The 23,984-nt window shown below is 50.1% G+C and overlaps 1 protein-coding gene across 1 annotated transcript in view; it reads left to right on the top strand.

The window, feature by feature from the left end:
* The window catches only part of LOC119971162 (polycystic kidney disease protein 1-like 2), a 164,942-nt gene that overhangs the window by 63,519 nt on the left and 77,439 nt on the right, over positions 1-23,984 (top strand). The window contains exon 21 of the mRNA XM_038806358.1: positions 19,720-19,843. Coding sequence (XP_038662286.1) covers positions 19,720-19,843 — 124 coding nt within the window. The remainder of the gene's footprint in view (positions 1-19,719; positions 19,844-23,984) is intronic.

The following is a 23,984-nucleotide window of genomic DNA, read 5'->3' as shown; positions in this document are numbered from 1 at the left end:
TGACTTAAATTAGAGCTCTGTGCCTCTTACAGATACTGTGGAAGATTTTTTAATCACTCCAGTGCTTCATTCACTGCAAGCTGAATTGGCACGGCACAAGATGGCACTAACTGACAAGAAGGTCCCTTTCGTATTTAGCTGAATGTGACGTGTTCCTCCCAACCTCAAAACATAACTGGCCTGTTCTTGCCCTCTCGCTCCCCCAACCTGGTCACTACCATCTCCCCCCCCCCCCCCCCCCCCCCCCACCCCCCCCCCCCCCACCTGAATTTCCCTTCACACCCAACCCCCACCATTAGCCTCCGCTACCCTCCCCCACTGGGTATATCATAGATGTCCATCATCTACAGGAAGCACAACTGCAATTCACGAAGGCTTTTTCATCTCCACCACTTCGAAGGTCAAGAGGGAAAGTTTTTGGGAACATCATCGCGCCAAGGTTCCCTTCCAATCATACACCATGGTGACTTGGATGCCGCCACAGTATGCCAGTGAAGGAGTGGGCGAATGTTCAGCCGAATTCAGGTGTCAAATTATGTTTGCTAAGCTCCTGTGAAGTACCTGGCCATTTTACAATGAGCAATGCAGTTTAAAGGTAACACATTTACATGAAATATGAGACACTGCAGGTCCAGATCACATCCGTACCATTACAGTCAATAGTGAATGATCATTAATGGAGAATGTGAGTGGGTAAACAGTTGCTGTAGTGATAAGCATTACTTATCTGGTAAACAAAGTTTTGGAAAGCAAAGTTCAAAGTCAAGGTTTAGTTTATTGTTCATACCAGGATGACCAATCAATCAGAGCGAAAAAAAAACCCGCTGATAAGTAGAAACCCAATTAACCTGCAGGAATTACTTATGACTTTAACATTCCTGCAGCAGGTGTTAGGTTGGGGCGTGTGGGCTTGAATCTACACAGTAATTGCACACAGATTACCTTTATTTGACCACTATTATATGGATCAAATAATAAATTCAACTGTCCCTAGATGGAGGCACCCACCTAAAGTTTGTACATTTCTGCAGAAAATATTGGCCACAGTTGCCAGAGCAACATCATGGAGGGTAAAATCGTCCACAGGGTGGCCTGCATGGGTCAGAGCTGTGCCAACAGTTGGAATACTCCAGGAGGTGGCCACCTCCATGTTTGCATCCAAATAAGGATGACGAGTGGGTTCCCAAGGTGGGAGGATCGTCAGGGACACTAACAGCACTGAATGGCCAGCACCCCATCGGGGGATGTCCACACTGCTAAGGCAGGTAGAGGGCCTCAAAATGGAAGAACCTCCTGAAGCGGGCTGACAATGTAAAAATAAGGAATGCCAGAGATGTTAGCGTCAACAGTGTGGAGCGAGAGCCCCCATTCAGGATGTGGTGGTATGAATGTGAGCACTGCCATTGGTGCAGAGCATTGGTTCCCCATTGGCTCTTGCTGGTCATGTGCCTCTCATCCGATTGGCTGGGACTAGTCATGTGACTGCTCACCAATTGGTCGAGAGGCAAGTAGACCCCGCCTCCGAGGCGGGGTATAAGTACCCAGGTTTCCCGGCGGCCGGCCTTTCTCTGTAGTCGACCACCGGGCTAACAACTAGCTGATTAAAGTCACAGTTTGGATCTTCATCGTGTCTCGAGTCTAATTGATGGTACATCACAGGATTATTTGTGTCCATGGCTGTGGCCTCCTCAGCACAGTGGCTTTGTGACTGGGTGATTGTATGGAAGCTCCCACGGCACCTGGCCTAGAATTGGGAGATTGCCACCAGCAGCTGCCTGACTCCAACATTAGCAGGGGGGCCAGCGACATCAGGAAGGTGATGGCGAATTCTGGAAATGGCCCCTTAATTGTCCTAATCGGCTGCCTGCTATAGAGTGGATTGCTAGTTCCCATTAAGCCCACCTCCAGCAGAATTCCACAGAGAGCCATCACAATTCCCAACTTTCAAACGTTCCCCACTGCTCCCCAAGCCCCAACCTCCAAAACCACCCCCGTCAGCCTGATAAGATTATTCCCTTTGAGTGTCAGTATGAATTCTTCGAAATGATTGGTTAAGGAGATACGCAGTTAACTCAGATCCTCAGTACAGGTTGCTGTGATGTTCTTAACAGTGTGAAATCCCACTGAGATAAACAGTGGACAGTAGGATTTCTCTGTTGAGACCAAATTCTGTGCCTAATATTTCAAAATATGTATCACTTATCTATTCCAAAGTTTATTTAAAATGTGCACATGTTTTGCATTTTGTACCCCCTTTTAAGGAGTTGAGTTGTAGCTCTAAATGTTCTTTGGAGCAAAATCACTTGGCAAAAGTTTAGAAGACTGCATAGCCAGGAGCATTCTCCGTGCAACATGTAATTATGATAACAAGCACAAGACACACAGTGGTGCATTTTGATGAAATCTGTGTCATCACATTGTGTACTTGTAAACAACTAAAAGGTTAAGTTTAAGCAACCTATCTCCTCAAAATACATCCAACTAGCCTTGAAAATTAAGTAAATGTAACCTCATGGATTGAAAAGCCAGCCATTAAAAATAAACTTTTACCAGCTTAATATTGTTTTTAAAATTAGATACAGGAAGTATTTTGTAATTAAATTCTCAGAATTTCAATTTGGATCCTTAGTTTTCCATTGGCTTTGTCAAAGTAGTTGGTGTCTCAATAGATGTGTCGCAGCAAAAAAAACACTCATAGAGAAGGTACCTTCTCACAGTAAGAGAAATTTGGAGGCTACGTCAAGAGAAATCATCCTTATCTACCATTACAATCCAACACTGACTCAGACCTGCAACAGGATCATGCCATTTTGTCAGGATGACGGGGAGAGGCTGAGCAAAAAACAGCTTTTATAAAGTGCTAATTTGAAACTATTATTGAGCTTCATATTTGTGGTAGCCTGCCCCTTTCAGGCAGTGTTTTTCAAACTTTTCTTCCGGGGAACCATTTTTACCAACCGGTCAACCTTCGGGACCCAACCCGGCCTACCTTCGCGATCCACGCCGGCCGAACTTCGCGACCCATGCCGGCCGACCTTCGCGACCCATGCCAGCCGACCTGCGCGACTCACGCCGGCCGACCTGTGCGACCCACCATTTTCTCTTACCTTGTTTGTTGCTGACAAAAATGGTGGAAATGGTTTTGGGTCCCTTTGGTCCCTTTGGTTGCTTTGGCCCCCCGAACTTGAATAAAAAAGGTTGCAACCATATTTTTAAAAATGTGGCCGCACTGCGCATGCATGCCCGATCATCGGTGCGCACTAATGAGTAGGCACGCATGCGCAGTGCGGCTGAATTTTTGTTCTTGGCCATTTTGAGGCCACTCGCAGCCGGCATTATTTAAAGCCGGCTGCTGCGGCTGTTGCCCACAGATTTGCGCGATCGGGAGCGTCGCGACGGGCGGCTCCGTGACCGAGTTTGACAATGTCTGCTTGAAGGGACTGAGTTTCTAGAATGTCATGTGATCCAAGCAGCCAAACCCTGGGGGCAGAGCGTGGTTTTACGCAGTTGGTTAGGAGTTTGGAGTCTTGGAACATGGTAGCCTTTTATCCCACTCTCTGTACATAGTTATTACTTTAATAAACCATTATCGTGAATCAACTTGGTGGTCGGCCATCTGCAGGAATTTACATTGGTGACAAGGATCAACTGGAGTGCCTTCCTACTGCTACAGGTATCAGGAGAACAGACCTATTATGAAAGCCTTTGTGTGAAAGCCTTTCCTTGAAGCAAACTCGTTCAGTAGTCTTTGAGTGTGGTACAGTGTTTTGCCTTATTACATGTCACAACTATTTACAGTATTCATTTACATGCACATTCAAAATGAAGCAATTAGTCGATCGAGGGCCCTGGTCGTCCTCTGTGATCGTCGCAGTTTTGGCAGTGATGCAGGCGCTGGCTCGGGCATTCGTGACTCCGGGAGCGTGACTTCGGCTTCTTCAGTAGCTTCATCACCCCTGGGTGGGACCAGTGGAAGAACCGATCCAGCTGGGAAGGGGGCAGCCGTGGGGTGCGCCGGTTGGAGGGAGGGTGGGTTGGTTGGGGGGGGGATCCATGGCACCAGGTCCTGTAGGGAGACCATGTCCTGCCGGCCATCGGGGTACGCCACGTAGGCGTACTGAGGGCTTGCGTGAAGGAGGTGGACCCTCTCAACCATTGGGTCCGACTTGTGCGCCCGCACGTGTTTGCGGAGCAGAATGGGTCCAGGAGCTGCCAGCCAGGTTGGGAGCGAGGTCCCGGAGGAGGAGTTCCAAGAGAAGACAAGGAGATGTTCATGAGGTGTTTCGTTTGTCGTGGTACACAGCAGTGATCAAATGGAGTGGAGTGCATCGGGAAGGACCTCCTGCCAGTGGGAGACTGGGAGATTTCTGGACCGCAGGGCCAGTAGGACGGTCTTCCAGACCGTTCCGTTCTCCCTCTCTACCTGTCCGTTTCTCCGGGGGTTATAACTGATCGTCCTACTCGAGGCAATGCCCTTGCTGAGCAGGAATTTACGCAGTTCGTCGCTCATGAAGGAGGATCCCCTATTGCTGTGTGTGTAGGCGGGGAAACCAAACAGGGTAAAGATACTGTGGAGGGCATTTATGACGATGGCTGCGGTCATGTCGGGGCAGGGGATGGCGAATGGGAACTGGGAGTACTCGTCAATCACGTTCAGGAAGGACGTGTTGCAGTCGGTGGAGGGGAGGGGCCCTTTGAAGTCCATACTGAGGCGTTCAAAGGGACGGGAAGCCTTTACCAGGTGCGCTTTCTCTGGCCTGTAGACGTGTGGCTTGCACTCCACGCAGATTTGGCAGTTCCTGGTGGAGGTCCTGACCTCCTCGATGGAGTAGGGCAGGTTGTGGACCTTGATAAAATGGAAGAATCGAGTGACCCCCGGGTGTCAGAGGTCCTCATGGAGGGTCCGGAGTCGGTCCACTTGTGCGTTAGCACATGTGTCGCGGGATAGGGCATCAGGAGGCTCGTTTAGCTTCCTGGGATGATACAAGATCTCACAGTTGTAGGTGGAGAGTTCGATCCTCCACCATAAGATCTTATCGTTCTTTATCTTGCCCCTCTGTGCATTATCGAACATGAAAGCTACCGACCGTTGGTCAGTGAGGAGCGTGTATCTCCTGCCGGCCAGGTAATGCCTCCAGTGCCGCACAGCTTCTATTATGGTCTGGCGCTCCTTTTCAACGGAGGAATGACGGATTTCTGAAGCATGGAGGGTGCGTGAGAAGAAGGCCACGGGCCTGCCCGCTTGGTTGAGGGTGGCCGCCAGAGCTACGTCGAATGCGTCGCTCTCGACTTGGAAGGGAAGAGATTCATCGATTGCATGCATCGTGGCCTTTGCGATGTCCGCCTTTATGCGGCTGAAGGCCTGGCGGGCCTCTACCGACAGGGGGAAAACCGTGGATTAGATTAGTAGGCAGGCCTTATCCGCATTATTGGGGACCCACTGGGTGTAATATGAATTAAATCCCAGGCAGCTTTTCAGGGCCTTGGGGCAGTGGGGGAGGGGAAACTCCATGAGGGGGCGCATGCATTCGGGATCTGGGCCTATGACTCCATCATGCACTACATAGCTGAGGATGGCTAGACGGTCGGTGCTAAACACGCATTTGTCCTTGTTGTAGGTTAAGTTAAGGATTTTCACGGTATGGAGGAATTTTCGGAGGTTGGTGTCATGATCCTGCTGGTCGTGGTCACAGATGGTGACGTTGTCGAGGTACGGAAACGTGGCCCGCAAACCGTACTGGTCAAACATTTGGTCCATCTCCCGTTGGAAGACCGAGACTCCATTTGTGACACCGAAGGGAACCCTTAGGAAGTGGTAGAGCCGCCAATCTGCTTCAAATGCAGTGTACGTGCGGTCGTCCGGGCGGATGGGGAGCTGGTGGTAGGCGGATCTTAGGTCCACCGTGGAAAAGACCTTGTATTGTGCAATGTGAGTGACCAAATCAAATTTGCGAGGGAGAGGGTACGCGTCGAGCTGCGTATACCTGTTGATGGTCTGACTATAATCGATGACCATCCTGTGCTTCTCCCCGGTCTTTACAACCACTACTTGAGCACTCCAGGGGCTGTTGCTAGCCTTGATAATACCTTCTTTCAGTAACCGCTGGATTTCCGACCTAATGAAGGTCCGGTCCTGGGCACTGTACAGCCTGCTCCTGGTGGCGACGGGTTTGCAATCTGGGATGAGGTTCGCAAAAAGGGAAGGCGGGTCAACCTTGAGGATCGCGAGACTGCAGACAGTAAGGGGGGAGGGGTTATTGGGCCGCCGAATTTAAAGATTAAGCTCTGGAGGTTGCATTGGAAGTCTAATCCCAGGAGCGTGACAGCACAGAGGTGAGGGAGGACGTAGAGTCGGAAATTCTTAAATTCTCTCCCCTGGACCGTGAGGTTAGCCACGCAGAACCCCTTGATCTCTACAGAGTGAGACCCGGAGGCCAGGGAGATTCTTTGATTAACTGGGTGTATGGGAAGAGAACAGTGCCTTACCGTGTTGGAGTGTATGAAGCTCTCTGTGCTCCCGGAGTCGATCAGGCAAGGTGTTTTGTGTCCGTTGATGAGCACGGTCGTCGTCGAGAGTTCGGGGCCGAGACTGGTCCAGTTGGAGGCAAGTTGCGGTAGAAGCTGAAGATTTTCCTCAGGAGGCGTGCGGTCATCTGAATCGGGGTCCTGAGACTCCAGCCAAGATGGCGCCGCCCACGGGTCGCACATGGCTGGGGGTGGGCAAGATGGCGGCGCCCACGCATCACACGCGGTCCCTAGGGAACAAGATGGCGGCACCCGGGGCCTGCATGCGGCTCTGGAAATTGACGATGGCGGTGCCCCCGGGCCGCACGTGGCCTGCGGAGGGAGTTGTGGCGGCGGCCCCAGTTCGCCCCCGGAGACAGCGGCGACCGCCCGGACCTGGCATACCGCCACAAAATGGCCCTTTTTGCCACAGCCTTTGCAAATGGAGGAGTGGGCTGGGCAGCCTTGCCGGGGGTGCTTGGCTTGCCCGCAAAAATAGCAGCGGGGGCCCCCCGGGGTTGCCGCGCGGCACAAGCTTGTGGGGTGATGCATCGGGGTCGGCCGCAGGTGGCTTCCACGCTGCCCATGGGGCTGCCGCGCGGCCAGGGATGTACGCGCGGGTGTTGCGGGAAGCCACATCTAGGAAGCTAGTGAGGGCCCGTGTCACCTTGAGGCCTCTTTCTCCAGCAGCCGCTGACGGATTTGGGAGGACAGCATACCTGCAACGAATGCATCCCGGATTAAAAGTTCTGTGTGGTCGCTGGCTGAAACTTGCGGACAGTCACAGTTCCTACCTAGTACCAGAAGTACACGGTAGAATTCGTCTAGAGATTCCCCTGGGATTTGTCGCCTTGTCGCGAGCAGATGTCGGGCGTAAACCTGATTTACTGGGCGAATGTAGTGTTCTTTCAACAGGGCCATCGCATCCTCGATGAGCGTGTAGATCTCTGGGCTCACCCTCGAGTGGAGAACTTGCATTTTCTGGTCCTCCGTGGGTGTAGTCGTGGCCATCCTGAGGTACCCATTGAAGCATGCCAGCCAGTGTTTGAAGGTTGCCGCTGAGTTTGCCACATGGGGGCTAAGTTGCAGACACTCCGGCTTGATGCAGAGCTCCATTCTTCAAAATCTAGTCCAATAAATTGATGCTCGATCAATGACTCCAGAAGCGAGATTAGATGACAATTGAAGGCTTTATTGGACTAGATGTTTCCCCCAGCAGTGCAGGTACAGAATGCAGCTGCTAGGGAGACATAGACTCTTATACTCCGCCTTACTGGGCGGAACCAGCAGGCAGGCTTCACCAATGATCTTACTGTCTCAGGTACTTCCCACACCAATGATCTTACAGCATCAACCTAGGTACCGTAATACCTTCAATACCGACTACCACAACAATCAAAGGCTGGGACTTATTTTTTTAATTTCAAAATTCATCCCCATGGAGCCAGGGATGGAGTATTGCACTGATTCCACATACTGACAATAATCCCCCATTTCTATTCCAGCTCCCCAATTTGTTTTTAAACTGAAGTAGCTGCGGAGGTACAAGAGGTGCTCGTAGCTTGCCCAAATTATGCTAATAAGGCCCAAGGCTCAATTTCAGGTTAGCTTCTAACCTCCGTTAGGGGAAACAGCCCTGGTTTCAGACAATCGTGAAGGTTTGGTCATATGACTCTTGGTCACATGACTCTTGACCACATCATAAAACCTTTATCCCATTGAAATGAAGTTTTCGTCTATACCTCAATATAGTCACGTGATGCAATGAATCCCACAGTTTAACATCGCTCAATTCAATAACATCCCCTCTCCCTGCTACTTTGTTTCTTCCAGTGAGAATCCTTTTTTTCTGTTCCTCAGTTCCCTATTCACCCATCACTTCACGACTTACCGACAGTTAATTTTCACTCTGCTCCTCTCTCAGTGTTATGCCTGCTCACTACCTTTCTGCTCCTGCTGCTGCTCCTAATTCTGAGCACGCAAGGCCCCATGCCTACCCTATTCCTCTCAGTCTCTCCAAGCTCACATTCCCTGGATCCTCATTCCTCACTCTCCCTGTATTCATCCCACGTGTCTCGAAGCTGACCCACTACTAATTTCAGAGACCCTCGATTTCAGACTCCACCCCCCACCTTCCCCATCCCACCCAGATCTCTCGGCGGTGAGCAACAACCAGTGTCAAGCTCTGTGGGAGCTGGAAATTGATTCTCTTTAAAAATAATGCGGTTTACTTTTCGACTTCCAAAGCCAGGCTACCAATTAGTCATTATTTATAGTTCCTCACAAATTGGTCATGTGGATGTATTCTGAAGTAAAATTAAATTACTGAGCTTCCTGACTGGCTGGAAGCAGCACATAGGATAGGAACGTCTACTCTACTGTCAGACCAGACACTTTGTGCAGGATTAAATACAAAGGGCAAAAGGAATTTAAGCTCCGTTACGACTGGTCCTAGGTGAGGTTCCCCAAAGGTGTTAACCTAGACAAGTTCCCTTGGTTTGTTAACTTTGGGCTGGGATACCCCCGAATTGTTATGACCCCAGGTGAGGAGCGATGAACTTTTGTATTCCTCTCGATTGGATGCAACAAGATTCATAGAATCATAGAATCCCTACAATGCAGAAAGAGGCCATTTGGCCAATAGAGTCCCGGCCGACCCCCTGAAAGAGCACGCCAACTAGGCCCAATCCCCCACCCTATCCCCGTAACCCCACCTATGGGCAATTTGCCATGGACAATCCACCTAACCTGCCCATCTTTGGACTGTGGGAGGAAACTGGAGCACCCAGAGGAAACACACGCAGACACGGGGAGAACATACAAACTCCACACAAACAGTTACCCGAGGTTGGAATCGAACCTCGGTTTCTGGGGCTGTGAGGCAGCAGTGCCATCCACTGTTCCACCGTGCTATTGATGTAAAAAAAAGGACCTATCCCTTTGCAAGATCCCTTTTCCCAGTCCCAATATTTATGGCTTAAAAAGAGCCAAGTTGAAGAAAGGTCATTTTTAATTGCTTGGAAAAAACATGCGCATATATACATCCATACAGATTAGACGTGAGAATTGAGCCCTAAGTAACTGAGCAAAAGTATATGAAGCAGCCCTTAGATTGTCTGTGGGGAATAGATAACAAAATGTGGTGGCCATTGAGAGTCGTGATTTGAGTAGTGCTGCCTTCAGCAGGTGAAAATTGGTTTTGAGATTCCAGTGTTCTGCAGTTTGGCGGAGAACTTTCCCCATTTCCATTTTCACCTGTGGCTTCACTAACTTGGCTTGCATCAACAATCAGAGAGAGGGTACATGTAAACCTTTGCGAGTGTTGGGCTGCTGTCTGTTCTCCTGTATCACACGCTGGCACACCCAGCACCAGCCGACCATGACCAAGGTTTGCAGTTGGCTTTTATCCCTGCCTTTGTACATTCCTGGAAGGTGAAACTCTCAAATCTGTCTGGGGCATTGCTCACAGGATAGCATTCCTGCTGAGATGATACTTTCCCATTGTCACCATAGGAGATAGCAATTCATTCATGGACGATTCGCACTTTGCCTGGGAGCTGGCCTTTTAGTATAACCCACCCGGAAATCAGCCAGTGACTGAATTTATATCTTCAGCCATCTTTGACTTACATCCAATTTGTTAAATCCACAGGTCTCATTTATAGTTCACTATTTTGGTGGGTGATTTTGTGTCTTTTTCGCCAACATCGTGACAGCCCCAATATCTTGGTTTAATATCTCTTCAATAAAAAGGTAGCTTCCTCCGTAAAATGTTACATTCTCAATAGGTGTACAATTCCTGCAGTGGGACTTGAATTCACAACTTTTTGACTATAACTGATCAAAGCGGGCACAAGCATGTCCTTTGATAGGTTTGTTATAGATCAGCCATTTCTGTCAACTAAGTCCAATGCCGGGGTGAAACTGTATCTGATAAGAACTGAAACGGCGAGCTGGATGTCGCTGGGGGGCATACTGCTCGCACACCCGTCCACCCACCCATTCCACCAACAGCCCCCCTTCCCGCCCCGCCCAGTTGCATGAGTCAGCTGGCAACCAAAGCACCTCACAGAAGCAGCGACAATGAAGTAAAAAGACTGAGAGTGGGACATCCGCTCCTTCAATGCCCCTCGAGCCAATGGTAGCTCCAGCAGTCCCAATAGTGTCAGAACTGAGCATTGGATGTTGATGGGACTGCCAGCAGCTCCACAAAGCTGGCAGCCATGGGGGTGCCGGGGCTCAAGTAAGTTGGGAGTTTTAGACTGGGAGGGTTTAGGCAGAGGAAGGGGGCGAGAGGGTGGAAAAGTGTATTTTGGAGATTAAGTGAGGAGGAACAAAGTGGGGTAACATCCTGGGTGGATGCCGCTGATGCGCAAAAGGCTCCCCTTGAATGCTGTGTTCCCTCTTTCTTGCTACCTTTACAAAATTATTTTTTAAAAACGACCTCCCAGCTCCCGACCACCTGCTGAAGCCAACTATTTAATGGCTAGGGCAGTGTGTGATTAGGGTCCTTTGGCATGATTATATGCTCGATTGATCCTTAATAAGTTTATTCAAAATGTTGGACCCACCATATTATGGAGGACAGCTCGGTGATGGGCGGGAAGGTGGTGGTCTTGCCACTCCTTACATTTTATGTGCCTCCCTGCAAAAACACGCCAGGAAGAGGGCCAGATATTCCTGCCCTAAGACTGGCAATGAAAATTCATCATGAATATTTTATGAACTGAGGGAAGGGATTTAGCGGGAGGACATTTCTTTAATAATTAGGGAGAGTGAGCTGCATGTGAACATCAAAGAGAATGTGTCTCTGTGAACAGCAGGTGTGGTCGCTGAAGTCAGTGTCTCAGTGAAGGGTGGGTCAATGTCTCTGGGAAGGAGGAAAGAAAGTACTTTGTTTTGGAAATAAGCTTTCTCCACACTGAAAAGCCTGTATGTCACCATTTCTCGTCTCTTTTTAGATCAGAGGGATTGGGCAGGGTTCTCCGTCAGCCAACGCCGGAATTAGGAAACCGATTGGGTGGAGAGTCAGTTCCGATGCCGAAATCGCGGTTGGTGCCAATTTCACTCCAAAGCGCAATTCTCTGTTGCCAGAATGCACGTACAGTAAACGGCACTGGCATATCATTAGAGGGCCCGATCCAATATTCTCTGGGGCCAGCGCGAATCTCTGTCTCCAAATGGGCCGAATTCCCGACGGCGCGGTTCACTTGTGCTTTTAAAAATCGTGAAACCAGCGTTTTGGCTGATGAGGGGGAGAGAGGTGCACCCGTGGGCTGCCGGGCCAGACACTGGCCGGGCTGGCTGGAGTCACTCGGGCCCTGCCAGGGCTGGGAGGTGGGGGGATGGTGACGGGGAGGAAGGGCTATGGGCCAGGGTGACCCTCCCCATGGGACTGGGGCGGTGTGCAGGCATGGATCGCAGTTGCTGCAGCCTGCAAGACTGCCATTTTGCTGTGCACCCCAATGACCACCCACCTTGGCCCTGGTTCTGCAGAGTGACACCCCGTATGGGTGCCCAATAGGCCAAGGAGGAGGAGGTGCAAAGGAGGCAACGCATGAGGCCTCACGTGTACTGACAGCACCTGTCATTCAAGGACCTGCCGGACCGGCTATGCCGTCGAAGAGCAGGGAGACATTGTGACATATCTGCAAGATCATGGCACACATGGCACTGCGGGGGTATGGGGGAGGACACCCCTCCCAGTCGCCATCATGGTGACGGTTGCCCTGTATCTTCCAGGTGCCGAGTGGGGACTTGTGTGGAGCCTCACAGAACTCAGTGTACAGGTGCATCCGCGCCGTCATGGAGACCCATTCCCGGTCGGCAAAATACATCCGCTTCAATGTGGACCAAGCGCTGATTTACCCTGGGTCCAGGTGCGGTTAAAGTGCCTGGACCACTTTGGTGGGGGGGCCCTTCAGTATGACGCTGAGAGGGTCGCCCGCATCGTGGCAGCCTGCTGCGTCCTCCACAACGTTGCAGAGCAGAAGGGGGTCATGCTGGAGGAGGAGGATGAATGCCAGGCCTCCTTCGATGAGGAGGATGCGGGGAAGTGTGAGGATGGGCAGGACAGGAGGCCTGGTCAGGCATGGGAGGCCAGATGACATGTGTGCCAGAACCAACACGCACAGGATGCTCTGATCGCCTCCAGGTTAACCAACTTTTGGGGGGAGGGGGGGACCTGACCAGAGGCATGGACACCTCATTCCACCCCCACACGCCCCCACCCTTCCCGGCCACACCATCACCTGGAACCCCCTCCGTGGTACATACCTGCTGTACTACGGGGGTGCGGCCCCTGGATTGGCAGTAACAGCGGGTTTGGTCCATGGGATGGAAGATGATGACAACCCACTGTTTGATGTACTCTGGTCCTCCGCATCGTTTGACAATGCCTGACTCCTGCCAATGGTAGCACTTTCCACCGTCCATCTGGGTGATTCCTGCATGCGAGCTGGCCGTTCCATCACACGGTGCCATCAGGTCCCTAGGGTAGCGGAAGTAGCAACGATCGGGGGAGGGAAGGGTGGGGGGTTCAGCCCGCCCCATAATGTCCATCCATTCCCCCCTCCTCCTCACTGGCCAGCCCAGATCAGCCCACCCTTCACACCCATCTGACAGAGTACCAAGTCAGGTTGTAACAGTGTTAGCATGTGTTCAATGTGCACAAATGTATGCAAATATGTGCCCTAGCCTCGATAACTAAACTGTGCCCTGCACAGTGCCATCTTAACTGGTGTCTAACTTTCTGGCTTTACAGGCCCTAACACTACATCTAGATGGATCCCCAGACAGTACATCAGGGTTTGAGGTGGCCTGCTGCGAATCCCACCCTGTGACCTGGGTCCCCGTTGGCGGCCGTCTTTTGGGGCGACCGCTGCCCATATGATGCACCAGGGACAGGAAGGCGGAATCGAGGTGCAGTAGTGTTCCGGCACCTTCCCTGCAGGAGTCAGCGGCACGGGCCTTATCACCTCCTCCTCCCTCAGGGTGCCCGATTGCCCCCGGGCTACTCCATGGATTGGGGTGCATCCCCGCCAGCTGCCACTGCCAGTCCTTGAGGCCCGCTCTGGTCTGGACCAGTGTCTGTATGCTCTCGGCCATGGAGCACAGGAAGCGGACCATCCCCATCTGGGACTCTGCCATATCACACTGCGACTGTTCCACCACCTTCTGGGTCTGTGCCACATTAGCCAGTGACTGCACCATCTACCTCTGGGACTGGGACCCCTCCCTCTGTGTCCCACATCGGCCAGCGCCGAAGCAGTGCCGCCGACATTCTCAGCCATGGCCTGCTGTGACTCAGCCATGCTGAGGAGCGTCGCTGCAATTTTCAGGTGTCTCTGGCACATGGCTGCCTGTGAGAGGGCAGCCCTGTCCCGGGCCTTGGCCAGTGCCTGCACAGAGTGCCCCGAGCCTTAGACATGCTGATCCAAAGCCGGCTTACTCACTCTTCCAACTTCTTGCATCGGGCAGGAAATAGAAAAGCCTGAGAACACGCACGAACAGATTGAAAACAGCTTCTTCCCCACTGCTACCAGACTCCAAAACGACTCTCTTTTGGACTGACCTGATTAATACTGCACCCCTGTATGCTTCCCCCAATGCCGGTGTCTATGTAGTTACATTGTGTACCTTGTGTTGACCTACTATGTATTTTCTTTTATTTTATTTTCATGTACTGTATGATCTGCTGAGGTGCTCACAGAAAAATACTTTTCACTGTACCTCCGTACACGTGACAATAAACAAATCCAATCCAATCCCCCAATGCCTCCACCGCGTACACCACCCGTGCGATATTGCCCTGGGTGCCACACGTGGTCAGCACCCTCTCCCGCTCCTGCACACAGTTGGACTCCTCTAACTGCACCAGCAGGTGCTGGATGCTCGCCGACAACCCCTCATGTAGTCCCTGGCTCTGTGACTGCATCTTCCCACCGACGGGAAATCAGTGTCATCCCCAGACTCAGGCTCCGGGGTGACCTGGGTTTCGGGTCGATGGCTCCCGTCCGTGTCGGTGACATCCTTATCGTGGGTGGCACACAGGGGTGGGGGGGGGGGGGCTAGGGTTCTGGTACGGGCTGGGTGCAGGGGATACCAGATGGACCCGCCCCATCACCGGCAGTTCCTGTAGATACAAGACAATACGCATGGTTATATGGGCCGGGGGAGTTGGGGGTGAGGGTGGTGTGGGGGAAGAGGGTGGTGTGGGGGTGAGGGTGGAGTTGAGGATGGTGTGTGGGTGAGGGTGGTTTGGGGGTGAGGATGGTCAGGGGGTGAGGATGGGGTGCGGATGGTGTGGGGGTGAGGGTGGTTTGGGGGTGAGGGTGGAGGTGAAGATGGTGTGGGGGTGAGGGTGGTGTGTGTGTTAAGCTGGTGTGGAGGTCAGGGTGTTGGGGTGAGGGTGGTGTAGAGGTGTTGTGGGGGTGAGATTGTGGGGGTGAAGGGTGCTGTGGACGTGTGTAGTGGTGAGGGTGGGGCGGGTTTGGAGGTGATGATGGTGTGGGGGTGAGGGTGATGTGCAGGTGAGGGTGAGGGTGGTGTATGGGTGGGTTGGGGGTGAACAGGACGGAGTTGTGGGCATGAGGGTGCTGTGGTATGGGTTTGAGAATGGGGGTGAGTGTGGGGGTGAGGATGGTGTGGGGGTGATGCATGATCAATTGAACAAAGACTAGAGTTGGGTACAACTGAGGCTTTATTGCTCTAAGATGTATGGCCTCCCACAGCAGCTGGCGGAATGGCTGCTGCATGCAGGACACACATATTTATACATCCGCCTATGGGCGGAGCCAGCAGGCAGGGACTACCGGTGAACCTGTAGTAAAGGTCCTGCCATACATCACCTAATAAAGGTGTAACAGTGGTTTACCACAGGGGGTGAGGGTGGGAATGAGAATGGTGTGGGGGGTGGTGTGAGGGTGAGGATGTTGTGGGATGGTGATGTGGGGGTTAACATAAGTGTCATGGGGAACCGCGATTCAGCTGGTGTCTAATCTTTCCGCCCGCGGCCATCTCCACCCCAGCGACTTTTTCCTCTGGCCCACCGACCACATCTAGGGTCTGCTGCTCTACCACGGTGAGGGGCCGCAGGTCGCTGGTTCCCCCTCCAGTTTTTTCCGTCTCCCAGCAGTTTTGGGCGGCCTTCTCTGAGGGGGGGGGCATGGGAGAGAGAGCTCAAAAACGACAGTCTGACATATGCAGCCCAGGGGGTGGGAAGTTGGTGGCCTCAGTTGCCAAGGCACCCGGCCATGGTGGCCAGCATGGGTGCTGGCATGTGGTGCAGGGTGGGGGTTCGGCCGCTCTCCTGGTGCGACGGGGGATCACAGATCAGTGCGACAGCGGTTAGTGCCAGGGGTACAGTGCTGCCTACTCACCCTGGCCGACCTGAGGAAGTTGTGCAGATTTTTCCTGCACTGCAGTGCGGTCCGGAAGGTGTTGCTCATGGCGCTGACCGCCTCTACCAGCTGCGCCTGGGCACAGAGTACAGCAGCAGCTGGTAGCCTCTTTCCCGGGCCGGGGTACAGGGTGGCTGGCTTCTGCTCCACCACTTCCAGTAGGGTCTCGAGCTCAGCGTCAGTGAATCATTGTGCCGCGTGTCTAACTGCCATCTTGTTGGCTGGGATGGTGTGTGTGTGTAGAGTGGAGGGTGTATATGCGGCTGCAGCTTCTCAGCCTCCTCAGTTATAATCGCAAATCCGGAGAATCTGGCATAGTTGCTGATTGGAATCGATTGCGTTCCATATGACGGCGAGCCTAGCCCCTTAACAATCGCTGAATCAATCCAGGTGGCGGCGCCAGTTTTGCTTTCGTGGACGTCCATGAAAGCATGCGCCAGCATCAACACTTCAGTCTCAGGAACGGAGAACCTTGCCGATAATAATAATAATATAATAATCGCTTATTGTCACAAGTAGGTTTCAATGAAGCTACTGTGAAAAGCCCCTAGTTGCCACATTCCGGCACCTGTTCGGGGAGGCTGGTGCGGGAATTGAACCCGCGCTGCTGGCATTGCTGTGCATTACAAGCCAGCTGTTTAGTCCAATGTGCTAAACCCGATTAACTGTGAGGTAAAAATTAATGCTGTATAGAAAATGTAAATGCATAATTTATAACACATTAAATTCAAAGGTTCCTATCAAAAAATGCCTCTATCCTCACTACACCTAGAAATGCCACAGAAACATGCAGAGCGTCGTCTCAGCGTTGTCTCAGTCAGACAGCTTCAGCCAGCTTCATTCTGAACTGACTTTGGATTTTTTCTGTAACTATAGCATTGGTACAAAATAAAACGTTTTCACATGAGCGCTAACATTGTAGTTAAACCACACTGAGCTCGTTTAGCCTAACAACATTCGTTCCAACCTGGTAGAATTGACCAAAACAGCACAATCGGAGAATTTTAAAAATCAGTGAGTTACCTTCAAGACTACCATCACTTGGGGCGGATTTATTGGTCGCGTTGCACCCGAAAAGCAGCGCAGCATGGCGCAATGTGACCATTAGATGGCGGGAGACCGTACTTCCGGGATCTACCCATGCCTCGCGGGATCTAGTGCAATCTTGCAAGATGTTGCGATGTGAATCGCGCCTATTGTGGCCGGGATCACTTTCTGGCAAATCTGCAGTCTCATTTTAATATAGTAATAATCGCTTATTTTCACAAGTAGGCTTCAATGAAGTTACTGTCAAAAGCCCCTAGTCACCACATTCCGGTGCCTGTTTGGGGAGGCCGGTACGGGAATTGACATTTTTTGCGCGGTGGCGATTGGTCCACGTGTGCTGGGGGCTCGGGGGACCTCCTTATGGTGAGTTGGGACTTTGGGGAGGTTTGAGGGTCATGTCAAGGGCTCGAGAGGTCAGGACGCCATGTAGAAATGGCATCCTGATCTCTTGCTGCATTGAGGAGTTCCAGCGAGTGGAGCACCTCAGTGTGGAAAATGGGGTAAGTGTGGCCTCATCGGGGAGTTCCCCACTGAGGCCCCTGATCTACCTGGATGGGCGTTAGATATCGGGGTGTTTCTCAGTGTTCCGGGTACCAGCTATTCTCATGCTACAGGACTCTGTCTAAATGGCACGCTCCCGTTGGTGGGATCCGGAGGTGCAAAGCTGATTGAAATGAATTAAAGGCAACCTCCATCTCATTAGCAGGATGGAACCTGACCTAACGGCCTCACGTGATCTAACCGGCTCCTCCATGAGTGGTCAGGGGAGTGCCGATTAGTACGGGTCCACACAAACCTGGGTGGGGTGTCCTCACTTGGGGAGGGGGTGTGGGCTAGTGTGGGGTAATATTAAAAGTCATATTCCATTATGTTCAACTAGTTTGCCATGTTTGTGAGAGGTGACATTGGCCATGGGTGGGGGAAGGGTGTGGGGGACCCTCAAATTCACTGAGAAATCGGGGCACCCTTTCAAAATGAGGGCCTGATCTCTGAGTCGCCGATGTGGCCAAGGGGTTCAGCTGCCCAGTGATGGAAACATTTCTAAGTATGGGCTAGCCTGGGAGAAACTTGCCAGAGCCCGAAAAAGTGACTAAGTCTGATTAGGTAGCGGTGGGGAACTTGTCGACAGAGCCGGAGAGAAAGTCCCAGCCAAACCCGCCTGAAATGACAATTAGAAACTTTACCGTTAGATCCCGTCCATCATTTACATTGGTTCAATTTGTCAGATTCAGCCCTGCCCACAAAGCTGGCCATGCCCCAGCTGAAATTGTGTGATGGTGCCAATTGCACAAATTCAAGAAAGCCCTTTGAATTAGATTCATTTTCTTAGACACTGGGGCAGGATTCCCCACCCCGACACGTGCCGCATTTCTGCGCCGACGCGCCGGCGGGATTCTCCGTTGTGCCGGCTGGTCAATGGGGTTTCCCATTCTGGGGCAGCCCCATCCGTCGGGAAACCCCCGGGTTGCCGGCAAAACGGAGAATCACGCCGGCGGAGAGGTATGTTTCAGAAGTGGTTTCAGATCAAAGATATTTAATTTGCTCAGAAACTAGCAGATGTACGCCAATGAAGCTAGCAAATGGCTCAGTATAGTTTTTTTTAAAGTCATATTCCATTATGTTAAACTAGTTTGCCAGAGGTGGAGGACTGGACGATTATTAAAACACTTACTTTTGCCAATAGACCCATTTTTAGATGTGTTCATAAAATTAACCAGTGATCACCCTTTAAATACGCCAAGGATTACATTTGAATGAAAAGAAAAGAAAAGTAACAATTCAATTCTCTTACACTGCCCAATCGTGATTGTTCATGGATAATTTTACATTTGTGAATAATTACGTTAATTTTGTCAGAAACTTGAACTTTAGTTTGAACACATTTTGGGTGCAATTTCCCGATTTGCACCCAAAGCAAAAATCCTACCTTATTATTTCAGTTTATCAGTAAAATCTTCAGGATATTTCCCAAGTATCATCACCTGGGGCACACATGTACATGTACATTTTTTCCAATTTTACAGATATAATACCAGATGAAAGCGCAGAGAACCTTTAATACAACTGTATGAAATTTATCTTTGCCTTTCTCGGGTTTAGGGTGGAGGGGGTTGGGATTGGTATTTTGCAAAAGGTATTTGTCTATGTTTTTTGTAACTTTTGTATAGAACGTTGAAAATGTAATAAAAGTCATTTCCAAAAGAACCCTGAAATTTAAAAGAAAGGAAGATAATTATTTTTAAATCTCGTGCAGAAGTATTAATTAAGGGTTAATGTATCTTCTAAAAACCTTTAACAAGATGAATTCAATACATAAATTAACAATATAACAGGTTAAAAATTCATGTGGATGGCGTCAGGAAATGGTAACTGTAACATCAGCCGCCCGTCACACCCCTCAAAATCTAGTTCAATTGATGTCAGTGGAACTAAATATCAGGCGGGAAGTATAACAGGTGTCTGTAAGTGGCATGATTCTCAATACCATCTAAAATTGAATTCTGCATCAAACAATTTCCACTAAGGTGTAGCCAATATTAATGGAACTTTGGCAGTCCGACATATGAAAAGATCATAAACTGTGATCAAATTTATACTTGATGCAGATTATCGGGAACGAAAAGGTAAACATTATTATTCAAGACCTAGAAAATATTCATGTTTAATTGATAGATAGTATGAGCATCCTTTTTTGCATTGATCATGCAGTGAACTTTTATTAATTAAAGTCGGACATAAAGTGATTTGCCGTTGATTGTGTTTGAAGGATGCCAGCAGACAGCACAGATGAAAATTCCATCATTCTCCCTGATTCCACTGCGTCAAGTTTCACTCTTCCAGCTTTCCCGTCTCTGAATATTAAAGATGACATGGACACAGTTGATGTGCGGGTGGGTATAATGTACCATAGATCCGATATTTAACTCTTAGGTGCCTTTAATGGAAAATACTGAAATTTCAATTTAATCAATTCAATTTAAGTTGGTTAAAAGAAAAATGGGCGGGTTTAGCTCAGATGACCAGACAGTTGGTTCATGATGCTGAGCGAGGCTAACAGCGCGGGTTCAATTCCCGTACCGGCTGAAGTTATTCATGAAGGCCTCGCCTTCTCAACCTTGCCCCTCACCTGATCTGTGGTGATCCTCAGGTTAAATCACCACCAATCAGCTCTACCCCTCAAAGGGAAAAGTAGTCTGCATGTTCTCCCCGAGTCTGCGTGGGTTTCCTCTGGGTGCTCCGTTTTCCATCCACATGTCCCAAAAGACATGCTTGTTGGGTGAATTGGATATTCTGAATTCATCCTGAGTGTACCCGAACATGCCAAAGTGTGGCGACTAGGGAATTTTCACAGTAACTTCATTGCAATGTTAATATAAGCCTACTTGTGGCACTAATAAAGATTATATTATTATGTGTAGAACTTCCAATTTGGATATTAGAAGTTGGCCCCCAAATGAAACAGCAGGTCATCTAGTTTGGCCATGTCACTAGCCCAATGGAATTACCAGTGGATGGATTTTTACCATTATTTTAGTCATTGATCATGTTAATATTTTCGTGGTTTAGTTCTAAGGAGATCAAAATTTAACTGTCGAAAATAGGATAAATGCAATTAAAGCAGCTTGAAGTCTATTATACCTAAAAGGTTGGGGGCATTTTAAATTAAGTGGTTGACAGCGAAAGAGGTTCTAAAACAGCAGGTGGACTTAATTAGCTGGAGAGTGGAGATGGGGCTATTCTCCATCTGCATTGAGCATGGTGTACTTCCCATTATTCCAGGAGAATAGGGGGGGTGGAGCCCTAAACAGGGTTCGCGCTAGGCCCTGAACGGTATGCCATGCTTCCGGCCCACGGCTACTGTGGACTATCTCATTGAGTCTGCTTTGTGCCTGCCCACCAGCACAGTGGCAGTTGGTTGTGTGATGGAGACGTTCATACTGTGTCGACATGTGGCTTTGTACTATGGGACTGGTGTGCGGCATGTCCTACAGACAGGGGTCACGGAGGGTTGTGTGCCTTTGAAGGGAGCTTGGCTGAGAGCATTGTGAAGCTTGGGTTTAACACAGCGGTTGTGACAGGGTGCTGTTCAGGTGTCCTGGGCGGGTCTGGGATCCATACACCCATACCGTATGAAACTAATGGGGCACGGTTGCAAAGGTTGGATGCAAATCACCGATGGGGACAAAGCTGAAGGTGGGTGGAATGGTGAGGGTGGCTGAGCAGTCAAACCCAGGGCGATCATTTAATTTGAGGGGGGTTGGATGGTCAAGGGAAGCATCGCCTTGCTGACAGTCTCTGCCCCCCCCTCCCCCCCCGCCCCCATATCCAGCACAGAAATGGAATTTGGAACTCAGCCTGCCATGCGAGCTATCTACATGACCACTGCTGCCATTGCAGATGCACAGTGGCGAGAGTGTCAGGGCTAACCCAGGGAAGACCTTGCAAGACCGGAGCTTGCCCCAGAATAGCAGGGGCCACCTGGAGAAGCTCACATGCCAGCTGTCCACCATGCCAAGGAGGAGGTATGAAGTCGGCGCCACAACAGGCCACACTTCTCCATTGGCGCTTGTCCTCGAGGAGCTGCCGGACAACGTGTGCCATCATCAACTCCAAGGAGACCGTGTGCCAACTTGCGAGATGGTGGCAGAACTGGCGCCATGAAGGCTTGGAGGAGGGCAATCACTCCCGATGGTGTTCACGTTGCAGCTGCCCTCAACTACTATGCCTCTGGTGCATTCCAGGGCTCGAGTGGGGACATGTGAAGAATTTCACAAACCTCTGTTCACAGGTGCATCTGTGATATGATAAAAGCCTTGTGCTTTAACTTAGTTAAAGTAACTTTAACTTAGACCAGGCCCATCAGGAAACTGCGCTGCTGGTTTTCCTGCCATCGCTGGCATGCTGGGGGTTATTGATGGTACATTCGCCACCATCGGAGCACTGGTTCAACAGGGGGTGCCCTTCATTAACAGGAAGTGGTTTGACTCCCTGAACGCATAGTTGCTGTGCGATCACCAGCTGCACATCATGTATGTCTGTGCACGATACCGAGGCAGCATGCATTCATTCTGGTGGACTGGGATGTTCCTGGTACTTTTGAGTCTGTCAACCTCTCAATGTGATTCCCGACTCCAGCTAATCACATGCTTGGGGACTCAGGACACGGGCGGGATGCTCGTGGGTAGCATGCTGGCCCATTTGCATTGATGGATTTGAGCCTCTCTGGCACTCCTAGTAGCAGCATGAACAATGTTGCGATTCTCCGCTGGCAGGGGCACTTTACTCCGGAAAAGAGAAACCCGCCCTTAGTCATTTTTGGAAGAATTCTGCCCATGTTGTCTGCACAGCTTGCAAAGTGCAGTCCAGAGAGATGGTTTGTTTTGGGAGTTCAATTAGTTTAAATGCAGCCTATGAAACCTGAAATGCTACATTGTGATGGAGATGGGTGAAGCTAAAGAATGTCATCTGGTTTTCATTTATCTGAGTGTTCTGAAGAGTCTCCATACCATAAGGTGCGGCTGTTAGCAAACTCCAGGTAGTTGGGACTTAGACACATTCAATGCAACTGTTAGTTTCAGTTTGGACCTCGTGTGATTTGCAGCAACAGAGAAGCCCTGGGAGCTTGTTGGGTGGTTGCTCTAAAATCCCCAGGATCTATCACATCTGCTATTTAATTTGCAGTGTGGTGTGTGCAACCACAATTTGCCTATTCATTCATATTTAGCTCTCCTTCAGTCTGAATCTTACAAGATAGATAGTGGTCAGGATTCTCCATTTGGCAGATTATGTTCTCCCACCAGAGCTGAATTGCACCTGATTTGGGGTGGCACCATGATGGCACAATGGTTAGCACTGCAGACTCACAGTGCCAGGGATCCAGGTTAAGTTCTGGCCTTGGATGACTGTCCGGTGTGGAGTTTGCACTTTCTCCCCGTGTCTGTGTGTTTCCTCCAGGTGCTCCGGTTTCCTCCCACAGTCTAAATATATGCAGGTGTGATGGAAACTTCGATTTCGCCACCTGTGAGAGACTGGAGCATGGCGTCAGAATTGCAGCAGACGCAAAATGGATTTCTTTCAATTTTATGTGATTCTCACTATCGGCATTGCGAAAAGGAGAATCCAGCTGACTGGTTGTTTTAGGTTTTAGTAAGAAGTATCTGCTGCCTTATCAGCATGAAAAACCCCTGAGTTTGTGAGAAACTTGAACCAAGCATTCTCAGGAGTTGAGAAGATGGATGTCTCATTTAGGGATATGGATTGGATATCGATTCTGCCAGGATTATTATCTGTTTGGAACAGACCTTCAAGTTTCAGTTGAGGGAGTGTAAGTGTATCTTCCACCTGTTCCTCGCTATGGTAACCACCTCAATGATACCTCCCGCCTTCCTTGGGAAAATCCTCTCGGTGCACCTTTCAGGGACTGCAGTGGGACTCAGGCCGGTAAAATTCCTGTAGTTTCACTGGGATAAATTAACAAGTCTGAAGAAAGCAATTATATTCGCTAGCTGGAGTGGCTCCAGAGGGCAAGAGGAGTTTTCAAAGATAAAAAAATTCTTCAGCTCACTTGGGTCTCTGGACTTTATTCAGTCTTCAGTCTCGAGCATGAGTCGGTGGAAATTTTACTTCACCATGCTAAAGTCACATGGGGCCTGGGAATTGTCAGGCTTTAATTCCTTCCCATTTAGGGCAGGAACTGGAACCTATGAAAATACTTTAAACAAAGTGCGTCATCCCCACTAAATAATGGATTTGAGCAGGTTTGCGATCAATTTACAGCTGTAATTAGAATCGGTTTGACATTTCCCAGAGCTTTTACTGAAGAAACTCAGGTTTCATCATTCCAATAAATGCATTAAAATGCACTCATGATCTTAATAATAATCTTTATTAGTGTCACAAGTAGGCTTATATTAACATATCAATGAAGTTACTGTGAAAATCCCCGAGTCGCCACATTCCGGCGCCTGTTCAAGAACACAGAGGGAGAATTCAGAATGTGCAATGCACCTCACAAGCACGTCTTTTGGGACT

This window comes from Scyliorhinus canicula, chromosome 9 (assembly GCF_902713615.1).
Source record: "Scyliorhinus canicula chromosome 9, sScyCan1.1, whole genome shotgun sequence".
Lineage (NCBI taxonomy): Eukaryota > Metazoa > Chordata > Chondrichthyes > Carcharhiniformes > Scyliorhinidae > Scyliorhinus > Scyliorhinus canicula.
Note: the sequence above shows the minus strand (reverse complement) of the source record. Positions and strands in the feature narration are given on the sequence as shown.